Below are 19714 nucleotides of genomic sequence, written 5' to 3' on the forward strand. Positions count from 1 at the left end.
TTGATACGTGGTTTAATCCTATCGAGGCTTGACTATGGGAATGCCTTGTTTCTCGGTGCTCCCGAAGCGACCTTTAAAACCCTCCAACAGGTGCAAAACGCAGCTGCGAGAGTCCTTATGGATATTCCCAGAAGGCAGTCTGCCGCCCCGGCCCTCAAAACGCTTCACTGGCTCCCCGTGAAGGAGCGGGTGAAATTTAAAGCGCTTTGTACGGCCCACAAAATTCTTCATGGCAAAGGCCCCCCCATCCTTTCTGATATGGCCCGTCCTTATAAGCCCCCACGCCTTTTGCGCTCGGACCAAAAACATCTTTTGCAGTCAGCGAGAGTTAGGAGAGCTCGTACTGGGGGCAGACGTTTCTCGGTGCAGGTGGCGACGCTGTGGAACTCTTTGCCCCTCAAGATTCGTGCTGAGCCCAAGATCCTACTATTTAGGAAACTTCTTAAGACCTACTTGTTTCCGCAGTAGTGATTAGTTGAGTCTCTCCTTCTGGTCTGTCGCGCCGGGATGCCCCCGGGTAAGCTGAGCGCGTTATAAGTTTCATATTATTTATTATTATTTTATCATTCTCCATTATCATCCAGAACATTAGGTCTAACGAGTGCAGAAATGTCATTACTTCAAGAGAGATCTGTGGACCTGAGTTATCTAGGCTTCTATAGACCTATTAGGGGCAGTGAGTTCATCATTTTAATGTGACAAGAGCCAGAGAGTAACATTTAATGTGGAACTTAATCTTGAAAATCAGGCAAGTCAACTGATACCATCCTGAAGCTTTCTGATATTCACATTAGGATCCCTAACACAATATATCCCTTCTCTTCACAGGACTCTTGTCATTAGCCCTGTAGTGAATTGTCGCCTGTATTTCTGTATATCCCTTCACATTAAACATTCTGTTAGACCTGGACACCCCTAGTGGGAATCTACCAAACTTTTTACCTTCACCTCTCCTGTTTTGTTGATTTCATTTTTGTTGGTCTTAGGACTCTGTGCACTTTACCACTGCTAACAAGTGCTAAAATGGTTGTGAGCTCTCCCTGATACATGGTAAAATTGGCTTACACCTAATTGACATATTTGATTTACTTATAAGTACCTAGCAAAGTGATATACCATATACCCAGGGCTGGTAGATTAAATGCTATTAGTGAGCCTGCAGCAATGGTTGTGTCACCCACTTAAGTAGCCCCTTAAAACATGCCTCAGGCCTGCCCTTGCAAACTGTGTGCAGTTTAATTTGACAAATCGACCTGACAACTAAACCCATTGCCAGACATAAAACTCTGTTTTCAAAACATAGATGTTATCCCCGAGGTTGGCCCGTAATAGCCTATAGGAACATGTTCAGTGTATTTAAAAAGGGGGACCTATTTTCAAGTTTTACATGTCCTGGTAGTGAAAAACTCACAAATTCATTGTTCACTACTGTGAGGCCTACACCTTCTATAGGATAACATTGAGTTACCTTGTTACATTTAATAAGTGATAACTTTTGTTTGGGATCATGTAGAAATGTCATGTTTGTATAAAAGTAATTGTAATTTAAAATCCTCTTTTATGGTAAAGTTAGATTTTAAGTCACAAATCTGAAAGTACCACTTTTAGAAAGTTGGCATCTTCTTGTCCTACCGATTGGTGCCTGTATCCAGTTCCTGGGTCAAATTAGTAGGTGTAAATTGGAAGCTGGCCTTTGTACATTCTTCCCAGACAGCCACACAATAGAGGGACTGTGTATTGGCAGGATTGGCAATCCAAACAGGAGGGGGGTGGAGCTGTTCACAGCCCCACTTGCACTTCAAAGACACTGCCTCCAAAAAACAAAGAATTTCACACTAGCTTATTGTGCCTCCAGACATATTGGGACAAGAGCAGACAAGCTAGAAATGTATTTCAGACACTTCTGTGGGGGGAAGCCTCCAGAGGTTTCTTCCACTTCAAAGCTGGCACCAGGTATAAGTATTGGACCCTCTGACCCACACTTCAAGTCACTTCTGGACCAGTAGAAGGCTCAGAAGAAGGACTGCTTCGCTGTCCTGTTTCCAGAAGGTGTGTCCTAGTGCCCTGCTGCCTGAGGAAGGAAGACAATACCTGCTCCCTGGGCTAGCTGACTAGCCTCCTGTTAGGAGCTACAGTGACAATACAAGTATTAGTTGCCCAAAATCAAAAGTGTCTGCCTGTGACCTGCTGCTACCCTCGGCTGGAGTGAGTCCTGATCACCAAGAGGAGCTCTCCAGGTCCTATACTTTACCTGGCATCAGAGTGTATTCCTGCTGGCCCAACTGTGGGTATTCTCAGAACCAATGCAGCGCAATGCAACACAATGCAGTGTGACTCAGAACCTCGCACTGCAGCACCTTGTAGCAGCTGATTGGCGGCCTTATTGCCATAAACGCAGTGCGAAGCAAATCGACGTAGGATCTTGCTTCACAGCACCTGTAATTGGACATAAGACTACATCTCGCAGCTCCTCATCAGAAACCGATGCAGAGCGATGCAACTTAACACAGGACCTTGTATCACAGTTCTTGTAGCTGCTTATTGGAATCAAAGCAGTATGATGCAACTTGATCTCGCGTTGCAGCTATCGCAGCTCCTCATCGAAACTGATGCAGTGTGACGTAATGCTCTGAATCAAGGACAAAACTGTCAATTCTCAGTGGAACTAACATGGTTCTTGTATTTAACCTGCACGCCATCGCAGTAGGCCTGAACTTGTGACTTTGTCCCAGTCTGCCACAACCAGATAAACAAAGTTGGCATTTTTTGCACTATCTAAGATTTTGAGATTGCATATCTCCAGTTCTTTTGATTGGAATTTTGTCTTTTTTGTGTAAAATTATGTAATACATTTTACTCAAGTTTTCTAAGTTGGTGTGGGATTTATTTTGTCTTGTGTTTTCACTTTTTTACTGTTTGTGTGCTGCATAAATACTTCACATATTGCCTTTAAGTTAAACCTGACTGCTTTATTGCCAAGCTACCTGAGGGATAAGCACTGGTTAATTTATTTACTTTTTGTGTTTCCCCCTGACAGGGATCATGACTGTTCCTGGAGGAGGGCTTCACCCCCCTCAAGCAAAACCCAACTTCTCACATTGGTGTTCACTGGTGGAATACAGTCCTTTGTTTGTGCGGTGTCATTCAGTGATTTTGTGTAACACTAAAATCCCAGTATACATAATGTGATGCCAGATATAACCTCTTTTTAGATTCTTCTTGATTGGCCACTTTTGCTGTTTCCAAATTCACTTATTTTCCTCCCGACTTTGTGCACCCGTGACCATACCTCCAAGCATGAAGTTTGTGCTCAACAACCTATAGGGCAACACTGTGGCTGAGGTCAGAGTTTTCTAGCAGAGAGAGAGGGCTTTCAGCAAACAGGAGTTCCAAGAAACAGGAGCTCCAGAAGGCCCTCAGGGCCTGATGGTAGGCCTGCCAGTTACAGGCCACAGCACAAGAGGAGGATAAGGAGGTGGACATTGAGAAGTAGGAGCAGGAGGAAGAGATGTAAGAGGGGGATGACAATACCCTGGTTGTGGCCCCAGACGAGAGTGGTGCCCCTGCCAAATCCAAGGTCGGTAGCAGCATCTCAGCCCACATCCTGTCCCCAGAGGAGTTGGCAGAAAGAAAATCAGAGAGGGAATCAAGGCTGCAGATAGTCAAACTGAAGTTGAAGGAGGCATCTGCCCACAGGGCTGCAGAGGAGGTTGCTGCAAAGAGGACAGCAGAGGAGGCTGCCTGGGCCCTACATGAGTAGAAACTGGTCTCAGAGAAGAAAAAGATCTTGATGGCTTATTAAGTGAGTCTTAAGGAGCAGCACCTCAAAGTTAAAAAAAATACAGGGTCCTGCAACTATGGTGGCATTGAAACCGTTGGGTCTATTGGGGACAAAATAGTTCACATTCCTAAAGACTTGGGCCCAGATAAATCAATCGATTAGGTTGCCCTTCGTCTACTCAAGGTGAAATCATGGTTACAAAATTCTTAAGTCAGATATACCAATACACTCAAGGCTGCTTTGCTTGGCCCTGCATTGCATGGTAATTTGGGAGTATTGCAAGGCAGCTCAAGACACTGCCTTGTCCTACTCTGTTCCGGGAAGGTGTTACATGGGTGGATCGTGGGTGTTGCGGTTCCCACACATCCACCCATGTATTTTGGTGCATTCCCAGATTTACCAAGACTGCTAAACCTAGGAATACATCAAAATGGTATGCTTTTCCAATAGAGGCCCAACAAGGAGAAATGTCTTTATATCTCCATGTTGTTTCTACTTTTTAAGTGTGCTGTAGAAGAAAATGTCTTAAAGGATTGTTTTTGTGTAGGAAAGTGTATCTTCTCCGAAAAAACAATTCTGCCTGCAACACAAGCACCTTCGCACAATTGTGCAAGGATCCCTGCATTGGCACTAGGCAGCCACTAGTATGCCAGCACAAGGAGAGATCAGAATTACTCCACATCTTGATAAATACAGTGCATTCCTGCCCTCTTCATTTGACATGGTGAAGCAAGATGTCTTGCTGCATTGCACTGCCTCACATTTTGATAAAATGGCCCCTGGTTCCTAGCTATGTGGTGGGGGTGAAATTTACAAATGGTTTTGCAGCTTATGATGTAGCCCTAAGGATACATAGGGTCCCAGAAGAGGATTGGGGTGAGTCTATGGAAACCCATGCCCCTTGTGGGAAGTGATATCCTGCTGACAGAGTTAAATGACCAGATCGAGTACACTGCTATGAAAGCTGTCCAAAAAATACATATTAGGTTTAGGGACAGCCACAAGCTGTCAAAACAGTCTTGGGTAGATTACATTGATTACTCCAGTAAGCTACTGGATGGTTGGGTGAAGGGCAGCAAAGTGAATGATTATGAAGGGTTTTATGATCTGATATTGAAAGAGCACATACTCAATACTTGTTTTACAAACCTGCACCAACACCTTATTGATAGCACGTTTACTTCACTAAAGAGCTTACAAACGAGGCAGACTTCTTGCTTAGCACCAGGGTGTCCAAGAAGGCACATGGAGGATCACCATAAGTGTGGGCAGGGTCACCAGAAGAAAGAAGAGTGGGGGACAAAGATAAAAAACATCTGAGTTTTCAACAGGCCCCCAAAAGAGTTTCCAGGGGAAGGATTCCCAGTTGGTTAGAGACGTGCTCGGAAAGGCGGTTCTCCCATTTTGGATGGGGGTAGTGCAGAGGTTACCTTAGTGTCCCTGTGAGACAGAGAGATGATACCAAATACTCACATTCCTAATAATACTTAGAAGTACAGGCAGTGGGTCACCATCAAGGGGCATAGCTTGAAGGTTCAGAGAGGCACATGAACCAGTATGACTACTGTCAGGTGTCTTCTGGTGCCCTCAGACCAGGTACTTCCCAATCTAGTCCACCAGGTGGTTACTGCTGACAACCACAAAAGTCACTACCCAGTGGCTCTGGTTCCCCTTGAATGGGGTGGTGTCTCAGGTTACTTGGAAGTAGCTGTGAGTTGCAGCCGTGCCAGTGGATTGTCTGTTGAGTAAGGATGTGGACAAACCCTCTGGAAGGAGGTGGAGCTCCAGTCATATTTGGAGATGCTTGGGTTGCCTGAGTGAGTGTGCAAGGGAGCACAGTACATGGCCTCCCAAGAGGTAAATTCCAAGGTCCTAGAGCCTGGAACAACAAACCAGGCACCTGCAAAGAAGAGGAGGGCAGGGGGTGTGGGGGACCCACTCCAGAGATTATGATGGTCTGGGAGGAAGAAGGGAGAACCTGAGGGGGTTGTTATCGAACCTAAAAAGGAAGACATTGCCATCCTAGGAGACCTACCTGAACTGGTCAGTTGGAAAGCTGAAAGAGGCCCTCCCCAGGAGGAATCCTGCCAAATGCAGAAGGTGTGCCCCACTCTCGAGGGCATTCAGCCCCAGGCCATAGGCCAATCAAATGGAGACACCTCTCATGATCACCTCATCTACCAGAAGCATGATCTCCTGTACAATGAGTCTAAGGTTCCTAAGCCTGGGACAGCCCATGTTTTGGTGATCCCCCAATGCTACAGGGCCATCCTACTGTGACCGGCTCATAGTGTACTCCTGGCAGGACATTTGGGGCAGACGGGCTGGTCATCCATTTTTATTGGCCCTGGATAAGAATGGCCCAAGATGCATTCTGTAGGTCCGGTCCTACCTGCTAGGCCAGTGGGAAGACCATGAGAAAGCAGATTGCTCCCCTGGATCCCTTTCCTGTTGTTGGCAGCCCCTTTGAAAGGGTGGACATTGATATTGTGGGGCGTCTGGACCCAAAGACACACTTGGGCAACAGGTTAATCCTGCTCTTAGTGGGCCATGCAACCCAGAAGCCATCTCTCTGAGGACAGTGACTGTGCCCAGTGTGGTCAGGTCACTGATGGGCAACTTTACCTGAATGGGTTTTCCCAAGAAGGTGGTGTCTAACCAAGGCACAAACTTCATGTCTGTGTACATTAACTTAATGTGGGACCAGTGTGCAGTAAACAGGCCTCCACACCCTAACAACCCCAAACCAATGGGCTTGTTGAGAGGTTCAACAAGACCCTAAAAGGCATGATAATGGGTTGATCAGAGCCCTCGAGGCAGGAGTGGAACATCTTCATGCCATGTCTGTTGTTTGCTTACAGGGAGGTGCTGCAGAATGGAGTTAGGTTTAGCCCTTTTGAGTTTCTGTATGGCCACCCTGTCAGAGGGCCTCTTAGCCTTGTAAAGGAGGGGTAGGACTAAGCTCCCAAGAATCCCCTTCAGGATGTAGTCCGCTACATGTTGGCCCTAAGATCCCAGATGAAGCAGTTCTGGAATACTGCCACTGGGACCTTAGCAGCCAGCCAGGAAGACCTGAAACTCTGGTATGACCAGAGACCACTCTGGTTGCGCTTCAACCTGCTCAGATGGTGTGGCTGGTGGAGCCCCAGGCCTTGCCTGCTGTGCTTCAAAAGCTAGACCTCCCTACACTCACCATCATCATGGAGCTCCTCAACACATCACTTTATGAAGCTAGGGTTCCTGCAGCCTGGAAACATGCGATGGTTCTCCCCCTGCTTAAAAAAGCCAACTCTGATCCTGAGGTCCTCTCTAACTTTAGCCCCATCTCCCTGCTTCCTGTTCTCTCTAAGATCTTGGAAAAGCACATTAACCTCCAGTTGACGAAGTTTGTTGAGGCACAAAATATTCTACATCCGTCTCAATCGGGCTTCAGAGCAGGTTTCTCCACAGAATCGACACTCCTGGGAGTTACTGAGAATATTCCTCAACAAGTCGACAAAGGAGAGACAGTGGCACTTATTTTATTGGAGTTAAGTGCAGCGTTCGATATTGTTCAACATACCTCTCTTCTAAAAATTCTTCAATCTAAGGGAATTGGCGGTAAGGCACTCAAGTGGCTGTCCAGCTTTCTATCTAATAGGACCTTTCAGGTATGTCCCTCAATTGCTCATTCCCAGACTCAGGTGTCCCCATATGGAGAAGCGTGGCTCAGTGGTTAGAGGCGGCAGACCCGGAAGCTGAGATCAGCCGTGGACCAGGGTTTGATTCCCCGCCTCGGCGGGTCTCGGGCTCATAAATTCCACGGACTCGATAATTCTCGTTCTGGTGCCTACTCAACTCACGGGGTCACACTCTGCGACTCTGGGCAATAGCTTGCTTAATCTCCACTACGGCCCCTCGCGGCGGGATGCCTGGCTTTCACCTTGTGGACACCCTGCTGGGGTATCTCACAGGGGAATACCAGGACGGGTTCCCTAAGCAAGCGCCGAGATGCCTACGGGTAGTCGTGCGCTATACAAGAGCGTAATCATTTCATTTCATTTCATTTCATATGGAGTCCCTCAGGGCTCCATACTCAGTCCATTGCTCTTCAACATCTACGTCAGCCCTCTGGCTACGATAGCAGAGCAAGCAGGTTTAGCAATTTACTCCTACGATGATGACACCCAGCTCATCTTCTTTCTTTCCTCCAAGGAGATTTCAAAGACATCCTCTCTCCAACCAGAGTTAAAAAAGATAGCTGACGCACGTAAATAAACTAAAACTAAATGGGGGGAAAACTGAACTCCTCATCTTCGGTAACAATAAAACTCTCTGGGGCCCCCAACATTGGCCGCCGCAGATGGGTGATCTTCCCCTTCCATCACAATCGGCCCGCAACCTTGGCGTTATTATTGCCGATGAAGCAGCAAGTGATTAAAGTTTCCTCCACTTGTTTTGCTATTCTAAAGTGGCTTTGGAAAATCCTCTGGATGCTTCCTTCCGCCACGCAAAAAAATGTCATCCAGGCCTTAGTAGTGTCCAGACTAGACCACGGTAACATGCTTTATCTGGGTGATGGCAAGGAAGTGCTCCGAAAGCTTCAGGTAGTCCAAAACTCTGCAGCAAGACTGCTCTGCCAACTACCTAGAATGGCTCCCACTTCTGGCGTACTTCGTGAACTACACTGGCTGAGAATTGACAATCGCGCCAAATTTAAAGCCCTCTGCTATATGCACAGAATAAACATGGGCTCAGCTCCCCACTTTCTAAGTGCTTTGGTGCAACATTATCGCCCTTCACGCTTACTACGATCCTCTAATCAATTAAAATTCCAGGTGCCCAGAACCAAACGAGCCAGAATGAGAGGACGCTCTTTTGCCTATCTGGCTCCCTCCCTATGGAACTCTCTTCCAAGTCACTTATGCCATGAAAAGCAGTACCTCAAATTTTGCAAAGATTTGAAAACCTGGCTTTTTAATCAGTAGAACTCCATTAATCCTTACTTCTGGCCCTTGCCTCTTGTCTTGCCTTGTCCGTAGGCGCCTGGAAACCTCCGGGTAGCTGTGCGCCATATAAATTCAACAATAATAATAATAATAATAATAATAAATGGTGAAATGACGCATATGAGCTAAAGAAACACAAGGGGGAGTTTACCTACCCCAGGTGGACCTCAAGAACACCATGGAACCCTTAATATATCCTGCATGTTAACCTCCTCAAACCACACTTTGAAAAGTTAGAGGTCACTATATTCTTGGTGAAAGACGGAGGTCAGGAGGAAGAGAGTGAAGAAGAGAGTGAACCTCTCTCGGATCTCCTCTCCTCAAAACAATGGATCAATACAGGGTGTGAACCTCTCCCCCTCTCTGGCCACCTCAACAGTAGGCTGCCAGTTGTTGGAACAGTTCTCCTCCCTGTTTTCACTTACCCCTGGGCTCACCCATTGGCTCACCCACAATATTGACACAGGGAACATATGCCTTTGAAAAAAAAGGATCTACGGGCTATCTGACAAATGAAATGAAATGAAATGAAAAAGACTCTTATATAGCGCATGGCTACTCGGGAGCATCCCAGCGCTTAGGAGTGACCAGAAGGGAAAGGGCAGAGTGCGGAGAGCCCAGGCAAGCCTGGGGATCTAGGCCCTAGGGAAGAGCCAGGTTTTTAACTTTCATCGAAATGCGAGGAGATTGGGCTCCTGGCAAAGGACGGGGGCAGGGAGTTCCACAGTTTTGCCGCATTATATGAAAAAAGACGGCCGCCAGGACGGGCCCTATTGATTCTAGGGGTCTCTGCAAGGTTCTAATCGTTAGAGCGCAGAGTTCTGGGTGCTTTGTATGGTCTGATCATCTTGTCTAGAATGGGGGGGCCTCTGCCATGGAGAGTTTTATGCACCATACAGAGTGTCTTGAAATGGATCCGTTCCTTCACCGGAAGCCAATGGAGAGCATTCAACGCGGGTTTGGCTGAGGAGCGAAGACTGGTGCCCATTAACAGTCTCGCCGCCGAATTCTGGATGACCAGAAGTTGCCGGATCACCGATGTTGGTGCTCCTAGGTAGATCGCGTTACCGTAATCTAACCTAGATAGGAGTAGGGCCTGGACTAGGATTTTCTTGGCTTTATCTGGCAATTGAGGAAGGATTTTACGGATCGCCTTCAGTAGCCCAAAGCAAGTGGCTGCTGTTTTTCTTGCTTGAGGTTTAAACTAAAGGTCCACATCGAGCCAAATGCCCAAGCTCTTGATCTCGGTTTTGGGGATGGGGCCGGGCCCATACAGGGAGGCCACAGTATGGAGGTGTCAAATGTGGCCTGCCTTCCTAGTAGCATCAGCTCGGTCTTTCCACCATTCAATTTGAGGTGAGACTGGTCCATCCATTTAGCTACTGATTCCAGGCAGCTGCACAGATTCGTGGGGGGGGCTCTGCCTCGTTCAAAGAGACCACCAACTGGGTGTCATCAGAGTAGCTTACTAGTTGAATCCCGAAAGGGGACACTATTTCCGCTAAGGGAGCCATGTACACGTTAAACAGTGTGGGGCTGAGGGAGGAGCCCTGAGGCACCCCACACTGCAACGGTACCGGGGAGGAGCAGCTGTTGTCCGCAAACACCTTAAAAAACCTGTCCCTAAGGAAAGATTCGAGCTACGCAAGGGCTTTGCCCGTGACTCCGATGTTATTAAGGCGAGATAGGAGGATACGGTGATTAACCGTATCAAAGGCGGCGCTGAGGTCCAGGAGGATGATGGCCACGCTGCCACCTGCGTCCAAGATCCTCCTGGACTCCTCAACCACCCTCAGCAGAGCTGTTTCCGTTCCCTGCCCTTTGCGGAACCCTGTTTGGGATGAGTGAAGCAGATTAGATGTTTCTAAAAATGAGGCAAGTTGACTGTTTACAAACTTTTCAGTCAACTTGCTGATGCCAGAGAGAAGGGAAATAGGGCGATAATTGGAAAGGTCGCAAGGGTCAAGGTTAGGTTTCTTTATCAAGGCCTTAACCATGGCCATTATCCAATCTCGTGGGACCGTGCCTGACTCAATCGAGGAGTTGACCAGATTGACAATGGGCTTACTGATGTGGGGCAGGGCTGAGTTTAGGATATTCATCGGCGCAGGATCAAGCGGGGAACCGCTCTTTATGGCATTCAGAAGAAGGGGTAGGAGGTCCACACTAAGCGGAGAAAAGAAAGAAAGCAGGGGAAGCGCCAATTGAGTATTAGGAAGTGGGGGAGGTTCTACAGAGGATATGGGAGAAAGGGTAAGGAGGATTTTTTGGATTTTTGTAGCGAAGAAATTCGCCAGTTCTTCACAGCGGGCACCTGTTTCATCTGGGAGGGGCGGCGGGTCAGGGGCTTTTAACAAAGTTTTAACAATTCTGAACATCTCTCTTGGGGCATTAGCGGAGGCCTCAATTTTATCTGCGTAGAAGATGGATTTAGCGGAATTTAGGGCAGATTTATAGTTCTTTATGGAGGCTCAATATTTACTTTTCTTCTCAGGGTTGAAGTCTTTCCGCCACTGTCTCTCCTCCCGTTTACACTCTTGTTTAAGAGTCCTAAGTTCCGTGCTAAACCACGGTTGATTAGTGGTGCCCTTCTTTTTAATTATAGATTTTTTGGATCACGATGTCAAGTGACTGCTCTATCCAATGATTGAATTCACTGTTTGCTATATTTATATCAGAATTGGTGGAGGGTTCAGTCGTCCTCAGAATTTCTACCCAATCGTGGATCTCAAGTTTGGGCCAATGTCTAGCTAATGCTCTATGAAAAGGTTTAGTTGGGCCGGGGCACGGAACCTTCCAGATAAAAGGGATTACCATGTGGTCCGACCACGGGATCTGATACGGGTCCTCAGTTGTTAGGCCTGGGATGTTCGAAAATATTGGGTCCAGGAGATTACCTTTAGAGTGGGTAGGACACCGAACTTTTAGGCTCAAATCACAAGACCCCAGATCTTTGGTCAGATCTATGGCTGTGGAGTCTAGTGGATCGTTAAAGTGAAGGTTTATGTCCCCCAGCACCGTGAAATTGGATGCTGTGCTAGCCAGGTCCATTACTGCTTCGACTAGTTACTTGTAAAATTGTCCTAGGGGTCCAGGTGGGCGATATATCAGGAGTCCTGAGAAGGAGGTTTCTGGGGATAAAGTGATGGAGAAATGTACATTTTCACAATCCGGGATAGGGCTGCCTAGCAGACGACATACTAGATGATCTTTATAAAGGATGGCAATCCCTCCTCCGACCTTGGATACTCTGTCAGTATGTTGGATCAGGTATCCTGGTGGTAGGGCCTGGACAATATCGGGGCCAGAGTTGGGTCCCAACCAAGTTTCGGTGATAAAGAGTATGTTGAGTGCCAGACTGTGCAGTAGGAGGGAAATTTCAGTGGCATGCTTAGGTAGTGATCGGCAGTTTAATAATGCCATATTTAGTTTCACCTCCGGTTTCCCTCTGGTTTCATCGGGGCTCGTCACTTTGAAGGGGCAGTACTGGCATGAGAATTGACGGTACGCAAAGTCTATAGAGTGGCTGCATGGGAATGGGGTTTCAACTTTTAGTTGAAGGAGTGTAGTAAATTGGGAATTAGTTGCCGGGGCAGAGGTCCTGGTCCCTGGGCCCGACCGTGCGCGAACGGGCGCAAACGGGCTTACCTCTTGCGCACCTCCGGCGCGCCGTCGGTGCGCCCGCTGCGCGCCGTTGCTGCGCGCCAGTGTTTCCAGTTCTAGTTATCGAGGATGAAAACCCGTCCCAACCACTAGAGCGCCTCCCCACCTATGGCGGCTACTGATGGAAAGGCCTGCCTCACTCAGCCAAGATGGAGCGGCCGTGTGAAGGGAGTGAGTGTTCCCGCTCGAGCGGCGGGTGCCCAGTAATGATTTTAAAGTGCGGGTAAGTGGGGGTACAAGTCAGGTTAAAAAGCGGCGATTATTTTTAAAAGATTTCACAAATACAGTTAATCATGAATCCGGACATTTACACAAAAACAGACAGAGGCTGATGCTCTTCGCGCTCCACAGAAGTAGTAATCACTTCTGGAATCCTTGAAGACGCGCGAGCAGTTCTCCCTCTAAAAACTGTCAGCTGTAAACCCGTCCCAACCACTAGAGCACCTCCCCACCTATGGCGGACACTGATGGAAAGGCCTGCCTCCCTCAGCCAAGATGGAGCGGCCGTGTGAAGGGAGTGAGTGTTCCCGCTCAAGCGGCGGGTGCCCCGTAATGATTTTAAAGTGCGGGTAAGTGGGGGTACAAGTCAGGTTAAAAAGCGGCGATTATTTTTAAAAGATTTCACAAATACAATTAATCATGAATCCAGACATTTACACAAAAACAGACAGAGGCTGATGCTCTTCGCGCTCCACAGAAGTAGTAATCACTTCTGGAATCCTTGAAGACGCGCGAGCAGTTCTCCCTCTAAATACTGTCAGCTGTAAACCCGTCCCAACCACTAGAGCGCCTCCCCACCTATGGCGGCCACTGATGGAAAGGCCTGCCTCACTCAGCCAAGATGGAGCGGCCGTGTGAAGGGAGTGAGTGTTCCCGCTCAAGCGGCGGGTGCCCAATAATGATTTTAAAGTGCGGGTAAGTGGGGGTACAAGTCAGGTTAAAAAGCGGCAATTATTTTTAAAAGATTTCACAAATACAATTAATCATGAATCCGGACATTTACACAAAAACAGACAGAGGCTGATGCTCTTCGCGCTCCACGGAAGTAGTAATCACTTCTGGAATCCTTGAGGGCTAGCATCAAGGGTTTGGTGTCCAGGATGCTGGAGCTAGGGGTGACTACTGACCAATCTAATAGCCTATGGTACTGGTACTCAAAGCGGCCCTACCAGGTACCACCCCAGAACTCCAGTTTGTGTAGTTAATAGAGGGCTCAAGTCAGTCACCAAGGCTGACTCACACTCCATCGCCCTAGCTGATGAGCTCATTGTTCAGTTGGGAGCTGCCAAGTTCCTAAGTACCTTCTATTTGATATCAGGGAACTGACAAAGTGCTTAACTGAAAGGGCCAAGGAGAGGTTTGTATCCTGCAACCCAGAGGGCCACTTCCAGTTCAGGGTGATGCCTTTGAGTTAAAGAATGCCCCTGCCACCTTTGAGAGGTTGGTCAACTGATAGCTGGCTGAGTTGAAGGGCTTCTATGCCACCTACTTGGAAGGCATTCAGGTCTTCAGCTCTAGCTGGGAGGACCACCTGAACCACCTCTGGCTGCTTCAGGCCCTGCAGAAGGCAGACCTATCAAGGCCAGTAAATGTCAGATAGGGCAGGGTTATGGTGGGTTACTTGGGCCACCAAGTCAGGGAGGGCAAGAAGCCGCCCCTCCAATCCAAAATGCAGACCATCTTGGCTTGGAAACCCCTCAAGACACATACAGAGGATAGGGCCTTCCTGGACCTCACTGGTTACTACAGAAGAATTTTCAGCTTACTTCTAAAAAGCAGCCCATGAAGGTGATCCGGACAGCACCAGAGCTCAAGGTGCCCGACTTCTCCAAGGATTCACTTCCAGGTTCAGACAGATCGCAGACCCCTCAGGTGGCTCATGCAAATGGGGGTAAGAATCTCAAAGTGTTGAGGTGCTCAATCTCCCTTAGGGGAATGGATTTTATGGTGGAACACCACCCTGGGATTGACCATTCCAATGCTGATGGTTTTTCTAGGATCTTCCACCTTAGTGATGAGAACTCCCACGAGGGTGAGTTGTTCTCCCTACTTTAAGCTGGAACTTACATGATGGTTGGTTGCTCTCCCTATGCTGGGTGGGACACATGTTAGACCCGACACCTTTATGTGGTAGTTTACCAAATGTTTTGCCTTCATCCCTCCTCTTTTCTGAATTTGTTTTTGTTAGTCTGAAGCCTTTGTATACGTTAGCACTGCTAATGGGTGATAAAGTGCTGCTAAAGTGCTTGAGCTCACTCCCTAAAACATGGTAAAATTGGCTTACACCTGAATGGCATATTTATTTTAATTTTAAGTCACTAATAAAGTGGTTTACCTCATAATCAGGGATTGAAATTAAATGCTACTACTGGACCTGCAGTACTAGTTGTAACCCTTAAAACATATTTCAGGCCTGCTATTGCAGCCTGTTTGCAGTTTTAAATTGCCTGGCAAACTAAACCCCTTGCCAGGCACAAAGCTCCCTTTTTAATACATATACGTCACACCTAAGGCTGGCCTAAAGCCCATAAATCAAAGTGCAGTATATTTAAAAAGTGGCACATGTACTTTTTAGTTTCACATGTCCTGCTAGTGAAAACAAACACATTCGTTTTTCAATAATTTGAGGACTACCTCCCCATAGAATAACATTGGGTTACTTTATTGTGCTTTAAAATCCTATTTAGTGGGAAAGTTGGATTTTCAGTCACAATTCTGGAAATGCTGTTTTTACAAAATTGAAAGGTTCTTGGTTAACTATTTGGTGTCTGAGGCCTGGTCCTGGGTCAATTCACTAGGTGTAGTTGGCAATTGGCCTTTGTGTATTCCTCCCAGACAGCCACACAATATAGGGATTAGGTGTTTGCAGAATGGGCCATCCAAACAGGATGTGGGAGTGAAGCTGTGCACAGCCCTTCTTGTACTCTAAAGACACTGCCTTAGCATACACACATAGAACTTAACACTAGCTGATTGTGCCCCCAGATATTCTGGACCAGGGCAGGATCCCTATATCCAGCCCACACTCCATCGTGGTCGACCTGAACTTGTGACTTTGTCTCGGTCTGATGCAACCAGATAACCACAGTTGGTGTTTTATGCTTATTGGCAGTACCTAAGATTTTGAAATTGCATATCTCCTGTTCTACTGATTAGATGTTTTGTAATTTTGGTGACAAATAAATCATTACATTGTACTCTATCTTTCTAAGTTGGTGTCTCATTTGTCTTGTGGTGTTCTTCACCTTATTACTGTTTGTGTGCTACATAAATACTTTACGCATTGCCGCTAAGTTAAACCTGACTACTTTTGTGCCATCCTGCCAGAGCGTTAAGTTAAGGTTAATTTAATAACTTTATGTTTCACCCTGGCAAGGATTGTGGTTGTTACTTGAGTAGGGGCTCACCCCCTTCAACCAACCACTCAATTTCTGACACATTCTTCAACAATTAATTGTCCTTTTGCAAGTATTGCAAAATGCTGCAGTATCTTCTCAAAGTAAGATAAACCTCAGAAGATTAGCAATCGTTGTACAGCTGTTTTACAGCTTTTAATGGTACCCTGTAGCTTGGAGATTTATTGTGCTGGCAATTTATTTCAAAATGCAACAAAATTAGGATTGAATTGGTGAATATAAAATCCTGATTGGTTTTATCTTTAGTACTATATTGTGTGTTATTTAATGGCATTTATTGAGGAATAAAACATTTTTTATGTGCTGTAAATTGATAATCCTACAAAAGACCTTCTCTTATTTCAGGTATTTCAGTACTTGGGCATTTAATTTTGTTCTACAGCCAGATTCACAAAGCCATCAACTTCAACATGCATATGTCTATTGTGTTAAAAAATATTTATTGAATTTTATAATAAACCATGGACAATACAAAAAAGAGCACCGAACTAAGTATTCATAAAAGTATTTCTAACATGAATAATAAAACAATAACAGTACCTATATATATAAAAAGATATAACATAATATGATGGGTAATAAATTAAAGAAGAAGGGGAAAAATGCATACTATCATCAATGTGCTTATAATAACCATACATTTGTTACAGATCTAGAAATAAACATATTAAAAAACAAAAATATAAAGCCATATAATTATCAATCGGTTTCCAAAATGAATGATAAGGAAAAGTGTTATGAATAATACCAGATAAGGATAGATTAGCACCTCTTCTAGTAAAAATTATCGATGACCACCAAGTATGAACTGATAATAAAGACACATCTTTCCAACATGCAGTAATAGTTTCATATGTCTTGATTTACGAGTGCTGAATATTCAGCCATGGGGAACGTGCAGAATGTGTGTTCTTTTCTATAGGGTTCATTCTGTTGTATGTCTTTATCTGAGGGCAGACAGGCTAAATAACAAACAAGAGACACTTCTTTATCGAGTTTAACAAGTCAGTTGGCCAGGGATAAAATGCTTTGAAGAGTAAAGTCACACCATATGCAACAGTGGCCATTAAACGATGTAAGTAGATGTGAAGAATCACCCACACCCACAAATAATCCCTACTCACCACAAATGATTCTTACCTTAAGGTTTGAGACAGTGCTGTCAAGTCTCTCCTCAAAGGACTTAAAGGTAGGAGTATTCCTAGGAAATGAAGAAAATCAGTTGTAAAATAATCAGTGCACTGCATCACTATATATTAAATGCCACACTGTAATTTCGGCATAGTCCTACCAGATGATGCAATTATGATCCAGTGATAAAGTACGTTATAGGGACAGGGACTTACTTCACACATTTACAATGCCATTCTGCAGTGTACTACACCTTGAATACTCTTATTAAGTCAATGGAATGCAGCCAAGCCATCTTTAATGAACATAGGATAAGTCAAAACCATGTAAAAGGTATATTGAAGAAGTATACACTCTCATTTGCACCTCTATGGGCCTAAATGACTTCCTAATGTACAACCCCAGGTTAGGGTCCAAGGGCCTCGCTCCGGTTCACTCAAACCAGTGAGGGTTGCACACCCAAGCATCATAACTCATAATGAAGTGTATACGTGGCTGAAGAATGCTAACCTAATGCCCCATATTATATGCAGTAGTCAGTGAAAGAAAAACATTAATGATACAATAGACCAATTAGCCAAAATGCAATTTAATAAAAAACCCACGGAGGGCTTGGGGCAAGATGGCCGCTGACAGTCTGTAGGTGGAGGACGTGCTCCCTGCCGCTCCCTGTCGCTCCCTGTTCCGGGGTAGAGCAATGAGGTGACCGATCGGCAGAAATGTAAAATATCATCGGACTGCATTTGCACTTACATTGTGCACTGGCGGCAGCTGCGGCGGATTTTAAAAGAGAAAGTATAGAAACGAGGAGAAAGCCGGCCGATGTGGTTGCTCACACAGGCATTGACGGAGGCACTAACCTTCCCGGCGGCAGTTACAGTGCTGACCCGTGTATTGGACAATGCTCGTCAGCTGATGGTGAAGGCGGATTCCTGGAGGGAGCAGTTTTGGCAGTCACGGCGGCAGCGGCGTTTTCGGCAGCAGAGTTTGGCAGCAGCAGCGCTGTCAGTTGCTTGGCGTGTAATGGCGCCAAAGATTTCGAAGGCTTTGCGGGAGGAGAAAGCAGCATGGAGTGAGTCTGATGCGCCGGCAGCAAACCTCCGCGCAAAAAAACTGATACGGACCCAGGAGGAGGTTGGTGCTGCCGAGCAAGGAAGGAGTGCTGTAAGAAGTAAGGAGGCTGGCAGCTGTGTGGGAGAGAAAGCGAAGAAAAAAGAGAAAAGTAAAGGGGCTGTGATGACCAAAGGAAATAAAGAAAAATTAACAGAACAAGGGAGCTTGAGGCAGCCGTTAGTTTTAGAGGCCTTTTTCCCTGTTACCGCTACTAGTTCTGTGGCGCTTGATACTAATGTGGCCATAGTCCAGCCAGAAAGGGTATGTGATCCGGATCCTGTACTTGAATGTGACCCCGACCCTGACCACGGCGCCCCTATGAAAGGGGCAGATAGTACCCTGTTGATACCCTGTGTTTTGACAGAGACAGAAACAGAAAACATGATTACTTTGAATAAAAAAAGCATATAAAAATACTGAAATATCACAAGGAAGTCTACTTCAGGAGAGGGAAGAGAACTTTTCGGAGAAGGACATAAGAGGATGCGCAAAAGAGGGCGGTGTGCTCACTGTTACTGATAAGGTTATTGGAAGTGCGAAAGATGACAGAGCCATATATAATGCTGAGGAGAGCGCTTTACCTCCCGGAGCAGAAGCAGCCAATATATTGACTCTAACAGAGGCATTAAATGAGGCGATAAGGGAGGGGGAAAGTAGCCTCAATATTCATAATTTGAATGTTACCAACCTATCCGTAATAGGGAAAAGTAACCAAGAGGGTAGTAGAAGCACCCATTTGGATGGAGGGGGGGCTGGAAAAGGAGGCGGTAACGGAGATGGCGATGGTAATGATAACGGCAATGGTGATATTGGTGTTAATAATATGAAGGATATGATTGCCAGCGACCCTAAGGCATTGACAACCATAACTGGCTCTCCTAGTGATGAATGCTTTTTTTCTGTCAATGAGGGTGAAGAGGAAGGAGAGGAGGTGGGTGCGGTTGGGGGAGGTGAGTTGGGTCCCTCTATTGTAGATTCGGGGAGCGACCAGACATTGTCAGGGTTAGAAATAGGGTCTACCACCACATCAGGCTCTATTCAAGATATAGTTTTAAAACGTAAATCAAAAGTACTGACCAAAAAAAGGAGAAGAGCGAAAGGGTCTATAAGCCCAGCTGCTATTAGCGTTGCAAAAAGGTTAGACTGGGATTACGCAGCCACATCTCAGATGTACAAAGAGGGTACTGGTGGTCTAGACGAAACCACGGGCCCTTCACGGATGAATGAGGAGGGGGTAAGGCAAGGGCAATCTGAAATTCAGACCCAGATCCACACCCAGACTCATAATCAGTCACATTCCCGAGGCCAAGACTCACCTAAGGGGCTTGAAATGATTTTCTCAATGCTCAAACAAATCCAAACTGAGGCGAGGGTAGAGAGTCAGAGAGCCAGGCAGGAAAGTAAAAAAATACAAACCTCCCTTCGGGAAGTAAGTAAGGCATGTACAGAATTGGCAGGGAGACTTACGGAAGTTGAAGAAAGAACAGGGAATCTGGAAGACGAAATGAAAGGTTGGAAGGAATTTAGGCAAGATCAGGAAAAAACTAACAGTGATGTGTTATGGAAGCTTGAAGATTTTGAGAACAGGCAGAGGAGGAATAATGTCAGACTCCTAGGTATTC

General features: G+C 46.1%; 1 protein-coding gene across 1 annotated transcript in view; it reads right to left on the bottom strand.

Moving 5' to 3' along the window:
- The window catches only part of TPD52L1 (TPD52 like 1), a 957427-nt gene that overhangs the window by 50183 nt on the left and 887530 nt on the right, over positions 1-19714 (bottom strand). The window contains exon 5 of the mRNA XM_078648935.1: positions 16989-17049. Within this exon, the coding sequence (XP_078505061.1) occupies positions 16989-17049 (61 nt within the window). The remainder of the gene's footprint in view (positions 1-16988; positions 17050-19714) is intronic.

The sequence above is a fragment of the Lissotriton helveticus genome, chromosome 6 (assembly GCF_964261635.1).
Source record: "Lissotriton helveticus chromosome 6, aLisHel1.1, whole genome shotgun sequence".
Classification (NCBI taxonomy): domain Eukaryota; kingdom Metazoa; phylum Chordata; class Amphibia; order Caudata; family Salamandridae; genus Lissotriton; species Lissotriton helveticus.